General features: G+C 35.1%; 1 protein-coding gene across 6 annotated transcripts in view; it reads left to right on the forward strand.

Moving 5' to 3' along the window:
- LOC113519859 (RNA-binding protein Pasilla) overlaps positions 1-18,098 on the forward strand; it is a 95,169-nt gene that overhangs the window by 27,422 nt on the left and 49,649 nt on the right. For all 6 annotated transcript variants that reach the window (XM_052900563.1, XM_052900567.1, XM_052900565.1 and 3 more), the window contains one exon: positions 8,335-8,481. In XM_052900563.1, the coding sequence (XP_052756523.1) occupies positions 8,335-8,481 (147 nt within the window). The remainder of the gene's footprint in view (positions 1-8,334; positions 8,482-18,098) is intronic.

The raw sequence follows: 18,098 nt of genomic DNA on the forward strand, positions 1-18,098 counted from the left end.
GCCTCTAACTCTTATAGTGTTAAGCATTTTGATACTGAAAACAGTATTTTGTATACTTTACTTTTGTTCAACAATAGAAAATATAATGTAATGAGGCTGAAAATATAATGAGGATGAAAATATAATGCCTAGTGTAGGAGGCAATGATAAATTCTGTGCTAATACAAACATACATTGTTAAATAAATAAATAAAAAAAAAAAAAAAAAAATGATAAACAGTATAGTTGGCAACCCTAACTACTGCCTAAACGATACTTTAAAAAGCTTTTGTTTGCGGTTGTTCGAGTTGTCCATATGGAAATGTCATTTATATAGATGACTTCATAGTATGGTAGAATTGCTAAACTTTTTAACTGTAAATATCCCTTTAGTCCCTTCGATTATATAGATATAGTGTCTCCATACAAATGCTTCGAGAGAAGTGGATCAATTTTTTCATACAATTTTGCGTGATAAATAGTTATGAGTGATTTCTTTTTAACTTCTATATTTATCTTCTCTTATAAATTCTGCACCTTCTTAATGCGCAAATACTCATTTAATTGATTAAATAATTAAATATTAGATACGTCAGTATACATTGTGTGCGTAAGTATATGGAACGTTAATAAAAAAAACGAGTCAGCTAATTTGACAATTAGCTGACAAAAGATGACCCTTTTTCGAAGCTCGATGCTCTTTCTACATAATCTAAAGGAATTATTCATTTAAGAGGATTGGCATACATGAATTATTTGGACTAGAGAAGGGTATATAGGATATTTTTATCGCGGTTAATCAAGATATCGCGATCATACGGACGAAGTCGCGGATAAATACTAGTGATCACATAAAATCAAGCATTAAAAGCAATATGCGTAGACATTTGACATTATAATAAGTGTATGCAATTTAGCAATAATATAACGATTGTCGACAGAGGCGTACACGATCGAAGCATGTGAAGAAATATTATGCTTAAATAAACAGTAGGTAGTTGAAAAATGTTTCGCATAAGATAAACTAGTCGTATCAAAGTCAATAATAATTTTCAAATAATGTCTTGTCGGCTTTGAATTATCGCAACACGCCTTGATACTTTAAATATTTTAACATTATTCAACAAGCGTTTATTTTTAGTTGAACTCTTATGATGGTGTCATCAGTTAACAAATGTATGTCTGTCCGTTCACTCCTATGCTGCTTGAACATAAAAAAAAAAACTACGCTTGTGCTCTTTACGTAGCTCGTAAATTTTGATAAACGCGACGTAGAAATAGATTTTTTTTTAATCGTTCATGACCCCAATCCGAGAACATAGTAATACATTTGCGGTGGCGGGCATTCGCATTGCTCTACATTTGGCTCGGCGATCATTCACGTACAATTCGGTACATGAACAGAATTTATTTGACAATATTGCTCACTACATCTGCTTGTCGATGTGTGAAATCTCATCGCGTCGTCTCAATAAGCAAGAGAGGGATACAGAAATAGCGATTGATAGAAAAGGAGCACCGATCTCATCTTTTAATAATTGGCATGAGGATTGAGTAGATTTTTCATATATTCTTATGGCCCCCATATTGGCAAGTTATAGTTGTAGGTATAGGGTATCCATATAATTTGGTCTTGGATGGGTCTTCTGTAAATTGCTTTAATACACTTCTGCGATACCCAAACAGGCCGACCTCCTCGCGGTTCCCTCTGGAAACTATCATGGTTAATTCCTGATGAATTCATCATAATAGGCTAACTGGCCTGTTTTCATCCTCATCTATCACCCTTCACTGGTGCCCCGCCAGCGTATCCCGTTAGCGTAGGCGGGGTTACCATACCATTTTCACCAATCAAAAAAAAAAATACACTTCTGCGCCAAAGATCAAACTATTGTACGTTAGTTTGACCTTATTGCACAATTTGTTAGTAAACTGTGAATTTTGAAGGAAATAATCGATTTCAAATCCTTACATTTGCATTAGAGACTGCGCTCATATTTCTTAATAATCCAATATTATTACTATTTTATAAATAATGCATAAACTGGCGTTGGATTAAAATTCGTGTTTCAACCGTGAAGCAGTTGTGTGCATGGCTGTGTTTCGGTTTGAAGGGTGGGATATGGCGTGAATTTACAGGATACAGAGGAATAATATCTGAGTCCTCAGGAATGGCAACGCATGGGGGGTACCATGGGTGAAACAGTATACTCTGTTATGTTCATGGTACTGCTCACGTCTATAGGCGACGGTTACCACTTTCCATCAGGTGGGCCGTCAGCTTGTTTGCCATTCTAAGTTGTATAAAAAAAAAAATTAAATGCTTATAGTTATCATTTTAGACTGAAAGAGATGAAAAAAATAAAACTACTAAATAAGATTGCATATTTTTTTATGGGTGAAAATGGTATGACAACCCCGCCTGCGCTAACGGAATACACTGGCAGAGCACCAGTGAAGGGTGATAGATGAGAATGAAAACAGGCCAGTTAGCCCATCATGATGAATTCATCAGGAATTAACCATGACAGTTTCCAGGGGGAACCGCGAGGAGGTCGACCTGGTTGGGTATAATGCTAGCAATGGGATTCTCAGTCTCCATTCCCTTTTCAATCCCTTTTCCCCCCTAAGATTGCATATTACATACTGCTACAAGGACTTTGACTTGCATAAATATTTATCATTCATACATACCGAATCTTGACAATTTATTCATAGTAAGATTTAACAGAATCCTTCAAATTTACATTTTTCTATGTTTTTCAATATATTTGCATTTCTCTTTTACGTCATACGATAATCATTTGTTACGTATTTCGATTATTGGTACTGATAAAAGGTTCAATCATGTTCATGATGCCAATGCTTTTGACAGACGAGAGGTGATATGATAACATTACTTGCATACTATATGTAGTTGCTAAGCGCGAACGAGACAACAAGAGCTAACTTATTTTTCTATTATATTTATATAAAAACGTAACACATTATTTATTACCTTGGTATAATTTTCCATTTGTTTTTTATTGTCTAGACAGGATTTCTGGTATCCGTTTTTTCCAGTAATCCCTTCATTATAATAGTATAGTTTATCTTTCTAAAAGAATTATAATGCTTATGAATTTGATAACGAACGTTTAAAACTACCATTATCTGTGTTGTATTATTGACATAAGCGATTCAGTGGTCATACAAAATAACTAGTGTTATTTATTATATTATTTTAATATTTATCACTCGTACTGTTCTTTACAATCGTCGCGTCCTTGAATAGTATGATATAATGAAAACAAAGATCGCGTCATTTTCTATTGCCATTTAATATCTATATTTCCTCGTAACCTGTTTTCTGGTTATAAATAAAAGTGACCAAATAAAAATCAATACTTGCTAAAATACTACTTATTAACTAAGACAAGGGCAAACCGAGGTCAGCGCCTAACAAAGTTTTTAATATAATACACATAACAGGCAAAGAAATTGTAATTCTCCGACTGACAAGGGCCTAAAGCTTAGATTGAAGTTTGTAATTTCCTATTTCGTCCACGCCAGGTTTGAAAACATTGGAAAAAGATTCTGTCGTGTCACCATTACTACGTACGACGCAATCTTGACAGATGCTGTTTCCGCTCGCCTAGGAAGCCTTCCCCATTCAGCCCCTTTCCGTCTGCCGTGCCTACTATCCGAGCCCTATGTATTTAACTTACATTGTCTTGTCTGTATTGTGAAATATATAGCTGGGTTGAAAGTGGTTCTAGTCTCAAATCTATTACGTTACAGCTATCAATTATATATAATTTGCTACTAATTATGATTCTTAAAATAACATCAACATAGTGCTTTCACGTCTCGACGTTCTCGTGTTGTTTGGTTTTCGCAAAACAATCAAAGGGGTATGAGTAACTTTGTATCTCATTGTATCAGCAGCGTCTCGTTTATTTTTTGTATCTATCGCTGTTATTTTTGTATCATTATGTAATATTACTTTATATAAATATTTATAATTAATAACTTATTGGATTGTAACTTGAAAATTCTCTTAATCTGTACATAGACATATCTGATAAAATTAAAACTCATATAAGAGTATTTCAGCTTCCATTTTGTTTAACTATATAGTTCCCATAAAAAATTGTTTCTTCTAAATTGATCTTTCAAAATATATAATATGATTTCCATGAACACAATTATTCAAGTCAAAAGTCATCAGTCGAAAATGACGTCCACGTTACCCAAACTCTTTGAGTTGTCGTACATTAGTGAACGCGACGAAAAGTTTACAGTGCAAATAGTGTACAGATCGTTAATCACGAGTGCGAATAATCTATCGGTTAGATTTCGTCATGAACATTTTTAGATGAGCGGCCCAAGCGATAACCCTCGGGCCCGCGGCGACTGATCGGATCACGCGTGATTTATTACGGCCCCACTATGTTTCAGAACATGTTATAGAGAAGATTTTAGTTTTTGCCAATATCTATCTGCTATGGGAACCGAAACATGGTCCTATATGGTTGCCCGTATGTAAAAGCTTCAAGTTACCCAGCGAGCTATCGAGAACGGTTATGCTTGGAATTTCTTTGCGTAATAGGATTTGAAATGAGAATATCTGCAGAAGAACCAACGTGGCCAATATAGCCCAAAGAAAAAGTAAGCTGAAGCGGCAATGGGCTAATCACATAGCTCGAAGGACCTGCAACCGATGGGGAAGAAAGGCCACTAAAGCGTGGCGATCCCGTACGGGAAAACGCAGTTGAAGACGACACTCCCACCAGATAGAGTAACGATCTAAATATATTGCAGGGAGTCAGTGAATGCAAGTGACTTAGGATCGTTCTTTATGACAGTCTCTAAAGTCTATGTTTAAAAATGGACATATGATGATGTCTATTCTCATTCAGATCATCGTTTCAGTTATTCTGATGTATTCTGATTCATTACGATAATGAGTACCTACTTCCATCGACTGTTTGTATGGTATAAACAGTAGAATCTGACGCCATCGCTCCGTTTAATTCGCATTCACAAGCACAAGCAACATAATAATTTCAGTCATTAATTATCCTCTGTTAAACACTGCAATACCACAATGACATAAACCGTAATAAATCTGTTCTTCATTTTGTTAAGAAAATTTAATTTCGTCTTATCACAAAGTAAATTATCTGTCCCCGAGGAATTAGAATTTAATATCAACTTTTAGGCAGATGATCGTTACGATAATTTGTTAATCCACAACGCTTGCTCAGTTTCAAAGTGGATGTCGTCCTCTGAGTCGGTGGCAGCGGTTTGTTTAAATTCATTAATAAAAATAAAGAATGAATTGCGTGTCGGCCCACGCAGACGTTCACTTTGAATTCGCGAAACGTAATTTGCAGCAATTGTCCCGGCTGATTCATTAGGACTCGCCGCCGCTGAATCTTGAAATATAAAATGCTGCCTGTATTCTTCTGTAAATGAAGTGGACAAAACAATTCGGCAAATTAATTATTCGTAAACATTTCTTGACTTATTCCAAGATCGGATTATTAATGTAATTTTTTTCTCGCGACGTATTATTGTTTGGTGATTTTATTTGTGGAGTAAATATTCTTTGACTTGTCTAAATGACCCATAGATAGGGACGTTATAGGAAATAAATATTTCTCCAAGGGTAGTCAAAAATTTTTATCTGTATCCTTTTTAAAAATGTTAAAAAAGCTTATCAGCAGATGACATCATCAAATTTCAAAATTAGCAGTTTATATTAGGTCAACTCGTGATCTAATTTCGGTAAATTATGGTTACTACATATGTAAAAATAAAAAGACTATGAAAATAATCATGCGTTTTTAATATTTAGACACAATTGTATTTACGCGTAATGTGTATCAGTACTCCAATTAATTATTAGTAATTAATCGTTGTATAAATACATTGTAGGCAAATATCATTGTACATCAATTAGGCAGCCAATTATCGTCTCGCAGCTACTGAACCTTCCGTTTTCATATTTATCACCAATAACAATTACTGGAATATCCATTAACTGCCATTCGTTAATTAAGTCTGTCATTTTCGTATATACACAGTGCATCGGTCAACTATTTCATTATATTTCATCACATTTTAGATCAGTAGTGTTTTTACTGCTTTGAGTCGACAAAAAGCATATCTTTAAGTTGCTCTGTACATCTGTATAAAACATAGTTAATGAACGACTTTGTTGTATATATTGAAATGTACTGTTGTTGTATCTATGGTAATATTATATACTATAATGAAGTATTAAGTAGTTTTGTACATTAAAAAAATTCCTTATAGAAATCAAGTAGTTCATTAGACCCAATATATTTCATCATCATATCAGTTTTTAACTGTCCAGTGCTGGATTTAAGCCTCCCCTTTGGCGGGCTTTGCCAGTAGAATTACCACACTTGGCAGGCGGATTAGCAACTGCAGTTAGGCTTTGGATATGTTTTAAGAGGGATGTTGCTGCCTATCTCTCGCACTCCCTTAGTCGCATCTTACGACACTTACAGGAAAGGAAATGGGCAGTCTATTCTATGCCGGGACCACACGGCTACGAATATATTTAATGCGTATTATCTGATTATTTCTAGCACATGAAAACGTCTTTGCTAATATAAATAAAATTAATTTAATTGTTAAATGAATAGTTTTAATTACAAACATAGTAAAATTTTATTTAAATCATTTCATTGTATCCATAGTAACGATTTAATATCTGTCGATTATATGATCTCTTGTAAATTGGGATCACTATTGTCGTTTATATAATATGAAGCCACACAAGATAGCCCGAGAATAATTAGGAATAGGGTTAAGGATATTAACCATTTAAAAGCCAAGTAAACGAAATTTCATACATTTGCAATTTTGTAAACACCAGATAGCAAATCCAAATTAAAGATGTAGTCGAGTATCTTGAGAAATTGTCTCTAGCAATGGCATTCCTCCAACGTTCGTAGCTTTAGATCGGAGGCAGGTGTGTTCACCATATAACAGTGTGATTCGTTTCAAATGAGGTCAAACGAGACGCGGCTATCACGTCAGTGCCGTCAGTAGGATGCATCTCAATTGAAACATATTGGATGTGGGCGGTGCACTAGTTTCTTTGTATTCTCCTACTTGTGTACCTCTAACGTGTATATTTTGCACTACTCTATAATTGAATCATTCGTGTCCTACTGTAAGGTTAATATTTATTTTTTATTGTATATATAGTTCGATTTTAATATACTGATCGTACCTATTGTTTTTGTTGTAATTTCGCTCGAGTCACTATTAATATTTAGCCGTCCTCGTGTTAGCAGTGTTTCAGTTTTCTGTCTAATCTTTAGTAACAAAAGTACGATAGGATAAGATATTGCGTAGGATGTTTTTATGTCGTTCATTGTTTCATCAATCATTTTTATTAGCCTTACTCTATCTTTCATTTATTAGACTATGTTGATTTCTTATAATTATTACAAATGCATGTAAATAACCAAATTTCAATGCAGCTGTATAATTATTGCCTTCAAATTCATAATTTACGTATAAATTAAGTTTAATGCCACATGCATCTTAAGTTACTTTTGTTTGTTTATACATAATACCGTTTGGTTGATAGTCAATACGTGCCCCATCGTAAACATAGTGAATTACATGTCAATAGGAGTTTATAATTCTAAAGCTAGTAACAAATGTATGTCATGTATGTGTACCACCATTATCTCCGTCATCGGCACAGGTTCTTCTAGGTGTGGTTAAATTTGACATAAATGCACATCACATCTATTCATACAGACTAAAACTAGTGACCGAAGGCAGAAATTTTGTATATTTCAATATCGATTCCTTTGTTCGCTAGTTCTCGAAAAACAATAGCATTGGGCGTTATGGTTCTTTATTGGTCACAACTTCCAAACATTTTATTTCGTTTCATACTTATAACTTTATTCAGAAAAATACTAGAGTACTGTGTGAATTACAGAGTTAGATAAAGTACCTAACCTTCGGATTCTCATCATAAAGTTTTGTTCGGTATCTTATAAATATACTATCAATATTAGTTTCGATTTACTATTAATCATAATGGATAACACCAAAAACTTTAAGGTTGTTGCCAGCCGTAATTCAACTTGATTTATTACCTATTTCAACAGCCTCGCCTCGATAAAGACCAAGCATAGGATTGCCTTGAGAGACTCCTGCTGTTTCACTGCTCACCTTTAACAAATTTTGACTTATTGCTACCTCAAATTATGTAGTTGCTATAATGTAGTCTTCCATGTAATTAGAATTGTAATGAACACAGTACTCGTTTAGTGATAACTTGGCGATTTATTTAATTATATGTGTAATCTACAGCGGTGGAGCCCACATACCACTTCAAGGTGCTCGTGCCCTCGATGGTGGCTGGTGCCATCATCGGCAAAGGGGGCGAAACCATTGCTCAACTACAGAAAGAGACCGGTGCAAGAGTCAAGATGTCCAAGTCTCACGATTTTTATCCGGGTAAGTTTTTTTTTACTAAAAATATTCTTACTTCTGTTTATGCTTGTAAACTTGAAAAGGGTACTTATAAAATATCTTGTCCTTGTGAAGTTTCGCTAGAATTTGTTGTATCAACTGTTACTGTCCACTGCTGAACACAGCCTCCCCAATAAGGGGAGTTTAGTCAGTAGTTGCCACGTTTGGCAGGCGGGTTGGCAACCGCGATTTGACTTTTGGTGATATTTAAGATGAACTCTATTGCTCATCCCTCCACCATAGACTCCGTTAGTTGCCTCTTACGACACGGAGGGAAAAGGAAGGGGTGACCTATTCTATGCCGGGACCTACACACTACACTTCTAAATAAATAATATTATTCTAATTAAAAATTCGTATAGACGGAGACATTTCGCACTTAACCCTTTGAGTGCCGACGAGCGGCATCGCGCTCGTGCGCATTGCAACTAAAAGTGCTGTAAAAAAAAATATTAAAATTGGATAATTTTTGAACGAGATAGTCTTTTTTAGAGACAAGGGTAAATGACATCAACACGTCTAAGTAGATATGAGTAAAAATAAATGGCACTAACATGGGTTAACAAAATCAGCACTAGACACGACTACATAACATGATGTAAGTATGTTATGATGATACATAGAGCGGTCGCATACTTTTCCCATAACACTTCTTGGTTTAAAATATGTAAACATTTTTCAACTTGTAGTGATACATAATTATGACATGTTAACTGATTAAATCATTTTTATCATTGAAGTTTATCGCACAAACCGTTACCTTTCAAATTCGTAAGTGATTCACAAATCATTATAATATTAAATTCTTTAATTCGTAATTCACCTTGAGTTTTACTTTACATATGTATCGATTACCATTTTTTTTATAATTTAAATAAATTGTTTACCTCCGATGGTACATATGATAATAAACCATCCTTGTCAAAAACAGTTAATAAACATAATCAAGAATTAGCTGAAACTCGACCAATTTGCGTGGCCGGAATCGAATTATGTACGCTTGTGATGTAAATTGCGTACGATGCCTTGTAATTTATAGGGCATCATAATTGTCACTGACTGTGTCGTGTTTGAGCACGCGTTCCTTTTATGTTTATACATACATGTGACTAAAGTCTAAATTCTATTCCTATTCTTTCACTATCCAAGCTGTCCGTCTCTGGAACTCCTTACCTCTTTCTATTAGATCAGCGCAATCTCTTGCCTCGTTCAAGAGGCAGGTAAAATCTCATTATCTATCTCTCTAATTTGCTTTGATGTTTACTATGTGTGATTTATCTTGATCTATTTAGTATATTTATATTTATGTATTATTATTTATATTATATATGTATGTTTATGTATTGTAATCTTATTTTTATATTTAGAATATTTTGCATTTTGTTTGATTCCTTTTATGTATTTACTGTGTCTGACTTGCGCCATCTCCTTTCTCTCTGTACTTATCCATTCTTTATGCCAGGTTGTCTGTAAGAGATTGCTTTTAGCGATAAAGTCGCCTTGTGTATATGCACATTCTATATAAATACTCCTTGTATACATCTCTACTGTGCGCAATAAAGAGTTTATTATTATTATTAATTCAGAAACTGTTTGAACGATAAGAAGTTCGTTCAAACAGGCATCGGTATAATCGGTACTGCTCCAATATCTATATACTGGGTTTCTCTGGACATTGATGGCGGAATAAAGGTCATCACCCACTTCGATATCACCATACCAGTCAGATATCTATATTAATTTCGATCAGCCTCTTCATTTCATCAATAAATATTGGATAACAGACATTTAACATATTCGTTATTCGGCTAATATATATGTAGGTATTGTAACTAACATATATATTATATTCTTTATTGCACTTGTAAATTACATTGTTAATGCATTTATAAATATTGTGAGCAAGGGTGGACTTATTTCTGACAGAGATCTCTTTTAGTCAACCCAATGCAGTTAGAGAGCATGTTGTTTAGCGGGCAGCTGAAGTGCTACAACTATTAATATTTAGTGTACATAAACAAATATACAGTTAAATAAAATATTAAGATACATAATAAAATATTACATAAATACATACACTATGAATAAATGAATATACTACCTACAATAGAAATTTAGTTAAATGATTTTAAGGTTTGACAGTTCAATTGTAAAAATGAAAAATTAAGATTATGACTCAAACGAAAGAAAATGTAACTTTAACCTTTTCTTATTGCTATAAATATATAGAGACTGGAAAGTAGGGAATAATAATCCATCCCTACTTACCAGTCTCGTGTAATAATAATGGAAATAAGTACAATATTGTAATTATTTCTATCAGCTTAATCAACAAGAGTTACGACAGTTCAGCCCCTAAAAATAACAACGAATGACCCCCATGGGGATATCCGTAGAGTTGTTAATATCTATAGTCGGCTACCATTTATCAGGTGGGCCGTTAGTTTATTTGCCAGTCCCATGGTCCCAGCAGTGTTTTTGTTCGAAAAAAGCATCAACTTCAATTGTGACAAAATAATATGGGGCCAATTTGACAGCAATCTCGGCTGCTAGGACCTATCTATTACAAAAACAACCACCAGTATCAAAATTTAGTATTAATAAAGATATCGCGTAACATGCAAATAAATATTGCCATCGAATTAATTTATACTTCAAAAAGAAGTAGGCTCTCATTTCGGTTGTAGTTTTTTTGTTTGTCACCTCATAACTGTAAACCGTCAGTTGTAAACCGATTTGGAAAATTCTTTTTTATCTGAAAGGATATATTTACCGATTAGACCAGGGGTTCCCAAACTTATTTTTGTTACTGCTCACTTTGAGAAGAAATGATTTTTTAGCGCCCCCAATTTTTCCCCTACTATACTACTATATACTACTTCAAGATCAACAAATCACCCCCCAAGCCTCTACACAACGCACCCATTTTTTTTTTCTGGGTCTCTTACTGCCCCCTTTTAGGCCTACAGCGTGAACAAGTGGGCGTTATCGCCCCATTTGAGAAAGGCTGGATTAGACCCATAGAAATTTTTTCAAAATCAGTTTACTAGTTTATTTTTCAAATCAAAATAAGTGGTTTTGCCACAATTGCTTGTTTTTTTTTTTTTTGTGGAACACTATTATTAAAATCCATATTTTGACGCAAGAGAGAACGTCTTGAAAGATACTGAAAAAATTATATAACGCTATACATAAAACCGTTTATCAATGGCTCGTCCACAATGTCAACAGTGTTAATTAAAAAGGATTCTAAACTTGAAGATCAGAAGTTTTAATATCATCGTTGGCTGCAGCAGTTTGTTTCATTAATAGGGTCGGCCTCTCCCGGATTACGACTGTTGGTCCCGGCCCAATAAAAGGACACTCGTTATACTTTCTAACTTTCCATTGTTAATTAATTTTAATCGAACAGATAATGGGAATAGGAGAAGTCACGACATATATACAAATGGAAACGTTGATCTTTAAAAGTAGACAGTAAAATAAGATATGTAGATATCATATACCTAAAATCTCGTCGCTTTAAACCCCGAAAATAAACTTTATAAAGTCTCAGCGTCATATCACTTTGTTTTATGTACTTCATTATTAAGTTTGCTATCTAACCTAGGGAGTCTTGATGCTGTAGCACACTAATGTACTATACAATTACTGTATATAAATTCACGTGAAATACTTTCGGAATATTATTTTTGGCCATGTGGTCCCGCCATAGAATTGGCCACCCCTACCTTTCCCGTGGGTGTCGTAATCGACTAAGGGAGGGCGAGGAATGGGCAGCAGCGTCCTTCTTAAAACATCTCTAAAGGCTAACTGCGGTTGCCAATCCGCCTGCCAAGCGTGGCAACTATTGACAAAACTCCCCTTATGGGGAAGGCTTATGTTCAGCAGTGGACAGTTAACGGATGAAATAATAATAATAAACATTCGGGAACAACTCACTTTTAAAAGCAGAACCCAAAAAGTTTGGTCATGTCGTACCCCGTGCCAAATACTACGTGTATGCTAAATTTTATAACGAATTATGATGGCGCCGAGAGGTAGCAAACAAACAAACATTATCCGGATTATGTAAGAATGTTTGCTTTCGTGACCTGTATCCTATGCGTGTAAGTAAAATATTATACAGAGATTTAGTCGTTGCAGAAAAAAAAAAATATTAAAATCTTATATCTCATTTGATGTATCGATAAGCGTACAGAGTCGACTCCCAGGCGTTTTTGTGCAACCTCTACAGCTATCTCGGCTGCAATGTTTACATCATTTGAATGATTACTGTCATGGCGCGTCAAGGTCTATACCGTGAGATCTTTTGTGCAACCACGCCTTAAAGTTTTGCTCTTTTCAACGGCGACGCACCGTTAAAGAATGCAGTGAATTGATTAACTCGGACTAGATTAATGAATGACAATTTATGTTCCGCTCCAACCGGCCCGTGTGACCTAAACACGTTTTCTATTGGACCACTTCTAACTGGTGTTACTAGCAAACCAATGAACGGTCCAAACTATTCCAGTGCTTCATCAAATTGATTAGTGGTTTCAATTTATTCAATTAAATGTTTTCCATTACTTATAGCATCAGTTATTTGAACGGCCACTTAGAAATTAACTAATTTGTTTCAGTCAATTAACAGTTCCAACATTTTCATTATAAAGGGAGACGATGTGAACAAAAGTGTAGTAATTTCCGTTTGGGAACCCATTTTAATAAATGGCTACAGTCCCAATCCCGTGATAAAAGACGGGCTTATTACACAAAATCCGCGATGCGAACAAGTTAATAAAGCATGAGAGCCGCAAAATAGGCAGCGTGTCCTTTATTAAGTTATATTTAGTTGTGAATATGTTAATAGACATTAACGAAACGGACGGACAAAGTTGAATTTCTGAATCGTGAAATATTAATTTAATATGTTTACCAAAATAGAGAAATTATTTTACGCCAACGCGTGAAATTCAGTTGATTATAATGCGGCTCCAAAAACGGCCAGGTTCTGGATTCGCCTATAGTCTTTTTCGTGTACGCCATGCTATATTTTTTTATACGGATTCCACTTTTTTTGCAATCGATAAGGTGTGTTTACTCACGTGTTAGTCAGACACTCATTTTGCCGCAATAAAAGATACTGGTTTTTTTGCGAAGCAAAATTGTAAATTATGTAAACCGGTAATTGTAATTTGTGAGATTAGGATAAGGATAAGATCCTCGCTTATATTAGTTTCAAATGGGCTCGCGTAAATGAGAACAAGTAGTATCATATATCAGCCACAACTATTAACGTCTCTGAATTAAATAGAATTGAAAGGATAATGTCCAAGTCAATGCCTCGTAAGATTACAGTCATGGATTTAAACATATTTATAAACATTTTTTTTATACCACTGAGGTGGCAAACAACCATACGGCCCACCTGATGGTAAGTGGTTCCCGTAGTCTATGAACACCTGCAATACCAGAGGTATTACGTGTGCGTTGCCGACCCTGAAGAAACCTCTTTACCCCCCCTTTTGAAGAACCCAATGCTGTAGTCTCTTGGGAAAACCTCGGCAGGGAGCACATTCCATAACCTGAGTGTTTGTGGGAGAAAACATCTGTAATTGCGCGCTGTACGCGATCATTTAGTCTGTTGGACATAAGGATGAACTTCCTGTCGATGGCGAGCTGTTTTTCTCCACTCGCATACCAAGCAGTTAAAAGAAACCACCGACTGTTCAGTGACCCAGATGGAAACGTATATTGATAATAGAAAACCAACATAAACACAGCACGGCCCATCAATTGATATTAATTGTCGCCGCGGATATGATTCCCGTGCCAAAATGAGGATGCCGTTTAAAAACGAGGTGGCATGCTGAATGACGTGTGATCCCGCATATAGATCAAACTATTTCTGCTGACAAAAAATTCCGTCACAACTTTACGAATCGAATGAAAATGAAGTGAAATGCATTCACAATTCATGTTAGTTATTTACCTCGTCGAGATGGTTCACTCGTGGCATCGTAAAATATAACAGAGGGCCTACCATAAAATGAAATTCCAAAGTTTCGGACTCAATTTCGTGTTTTCGTTCATACCTAATACGGCCCAGTAAATGGAGATTAACATTTCGTTCGTCACTAATCCTACCATAAAAGTCCAAAGGAATAATATTTTAATATTTTTAATGTTTTTAAACTGTAAGTATTATGTAATTTTAACATCAAACTTGTGTTTCGTTCGGTTCCGAAATTTCGGAAAACATTTCATGGTAGGCCCTCAGTTTGTTGGCAGAACTGAATATAATTATGTATATTCTTTATTGCACTTGAACAATACATATAGCGAGTTTAACAAATTGTTAGCAAGGAAGGGGTTATCTCCGAAAGAGATCTCTTCCAGCCAACCCAGTGTAGTTAGAGAGAAAATAGTTAATTGGCGGGTAATCTAGTGCAGGCAAGGTACCGGTAAAAATAATAAAAATACAACAAATATACACAAATTTTGAATAAATAAATAAATACATAAATAAGTAAATTGATAAATACATGTATATACATATGTATAAGTGCATTGAATTATCGTGTACTATTGGTTAAAAGGTCTGATTTCAATCTTTTGAAAAAAGTAATGTTAATTAATAACTTATCACTCTCCCTGAAAATTGCAACTGTATTCGCGTATATTTCATATATATTATATGCTAATTGGAAAATGTAGAATTGTTGAACATTGGACAGGCATTTCTACAATAACAATCTGGTTTATATAACTTTTAATCAGTACATAATTAACATTGGAACTATTTTAACAGCAGCATTTCAACTATTCATTGCCCTTCTGCTACAGCAAACGCCAACTCGCCTGCCGAGCGTGGCAACTACTGATAAAACCCCCCTAGAGAGAGACTTATGTTCAGCAGTGGACAGTTAAGGCTGATACGATGATGATGATGATATTGAATTGTACCACCCTGTTAATATGTTAAGTGTACCGTACTAATTGATAATAAATGATCTTAGATCCTTACTGATATTTTTTTATACGACTTAGAATGGCAAACAAATTGAGGGCCCACCTGATGGAAAGTGGTAACCGTCGCCTACAGACATGAGCAGTACCATGGATATAATAGCATAACAGAGTTCATGATACACCACCTATGCGTGGCGGAAGGGATTGTTAGTAATCCGAACTATTAGTCCCATTGCTAGCAAGATACCCTATCAGGTTGATTTCTCCGGTTCCCCTTGTCATCCATTAAAAAAACCATTCCTGAAGACTCAGGTGTTATTCCCTTGTACCCTGTAAATTCACTGCTATATCCCACCCTTTAAACCGAAACACAGCCATGCAAACACAACTGCTTCACGGTAGAAACACGAATGAGACAAAGGTACCCAAGCAAACGACTTTTGTACAAAGTTTCCATCTTTCTCTATTATAAATGTGAAATTGATTTTGATAGTTACTTGTATCGACTAAAACAATAACTATAAATGTTACTATACATGTAATATGTGAGATGGAAAATGACACAGGCTACTTTTAATCTCGATCAGAGAACATATCCGGTCACGCGGACGAAGTCGCCGGTAAAATGTAGTCAAGAATACAACGAAACAGTTTCATAAAACTGTCAAATTATATAAAATACTAATATTTTAAATGGCAACATAAAAAATATAATGTCCGCTACATACAACTTTACTATTTCAATACATAAGTATATTTCATAAATAAATTAATAGACATAAATATTTTTCTAATATATTCCAGCGTGTAGTGATTACATCACGTAATCGCGTCGAACCGCACTCGGTCACTGGTGGTCCTTGAGCGGACGTTATATTTTATTGTTGTCTTCGCAAGTTTATGAAACTAAACGGTCAACTTGTATTTAGAAATATAATTTAACTTAAACACAAGACAGCAGATACATTATAATAACTTTACTCTGCCGAACATATTTATTTACTTTATTTTACCAGAGGGAGGCTTTGTACAAAAGTCGTTTGCTAGGGTACCTCTGTCCCATTCGTATTTAAACCGTGAAGCAGTTGTATTTGCATAGCTGTGTTTCGGTTTGAAGGATGGGATATGCCGTAAATTTACGGGGTACAGAGGAATAACACCTGAGTCCTCAGGAATGGCAACGCCCCCCATGCGTGAATCATGGGCGAAACAGTATACTCTGTTATGCCCATGATACTGCACATATAGGCGACGGTTACCACTTATGGGCCATCAGCTTTTTGGCCTTTTTTAATTTGCATTAAAAAAATGGATATTTTACACACACTCTGCTTTCAAAAAGGCTTCCTCTCAATTGCGTCATACTGCGTACGTGTAAAAATTGATCATAGTTACTTCATAAGAAATTATGACTATGCAAACAGCATCAGGTAGGTATGCTTTGATATAACTGCAACTTTAGCTGACTCAGAGCGTTTGATATTTTGCTAGCTGATAGCAAAATATCAAATGCTCTCATAGTATGCTTACTAATATTACAAATGTTAAAGTGAGTTTCTTTGTTACTTTTTAGCGTCTTAACTATTGAATCATTCACTATGAAGTTCGGAGACTTTGTACAAAAGTCAATTGCTTGGATACCTCTGTCCCATTCATGTTTCTACCGTGAAGCAGATGTGTTTCCACATGGCTGTGTTTCGGTTTGAAGGATGGGATATGGCGTGAATTTACAGGGTACAGAGGAATAACATCTGAGTCCTCAGGATTGGCAACACATAGGGGGGTATCATCATCATACTCTGTTATGTCCATGGTACTGCTCATATCTATAGGCGACGGTTACCACTTTCCATCAGGTGGGCCGTCAGCTTGTTTGCCATTCTAAGTTTGTAAAAAAAAAAAAAAAAAAATCGGTACACACGTATTATATAGGATGGAGAAGGATTATGGGCTACAAAGACGACTATATCTCAGTCACGCTGTCAAAGGCGCAGTTAATAGCTAGTATGTTTATAAAACGATTAAATACATTTGTAAATATTTAATTATACGACTAAATACTGCTGATAATTTAAATTTCAAATATCGTCCTTCTAATAAGCATTATAAAAAATGTACTGCATAATTTGGAACTTGCAATAATACGATCCTAAAAGTGAAAGTTCTTGAAGATGTTCACCAGGATGTTTGTTACATAATCATGCTTAAAGAGCTTACCAAATTTGAATAAAATTTGGTACACAGACGAATCACTAGGTGTAGCATTAATGAATAGGTTTCTTCAGCTCGTCGGATGTTTGATATTAACGTACTTTAAGTAAATTAGCTTCTGCTAAGTTAACGATTACATTTTTTTGTAACATCTGTCGGTATAGCTTAGCTGGTTAGGCTTAGGTAGCTTAGGTATTAGCTGTATCGGACTATTCGCATATACTGAAGGAAATTTGGCAATTGAAAATGTGCTGTTCCTTATTTGCTTTGCTTATTATATTAACTTTTGTGATGTGATACCTCCAATATCCTAACGATGCTGAAGAGGGGGAAAGGGATTGTTAGTAATGGGGTCTCATTATCCCATTACTAGCAATACACCCTATTAGGTCGACCTCCGTGCGGTTTCTTCTGGAAACTATCGTGGTTAATTT

The sequence above is a fragment of the Galleria mellonella genome, unplaced genomic scaffold (genome assembly GCF_026898425.1).
Source record: "Galleria mellonella isolate WM207_F2 unplaced genomic scaffold, CSIRO_AGI_GalMel_v1 utg65, whole genome shotgun sequence".
NCBI classification, from domain to species: Eukaryota; Metazoa; Arthropoda; class Insecta; order Lepidoptera; family Pyralidae; genus Galleria; species Galleria mellonella.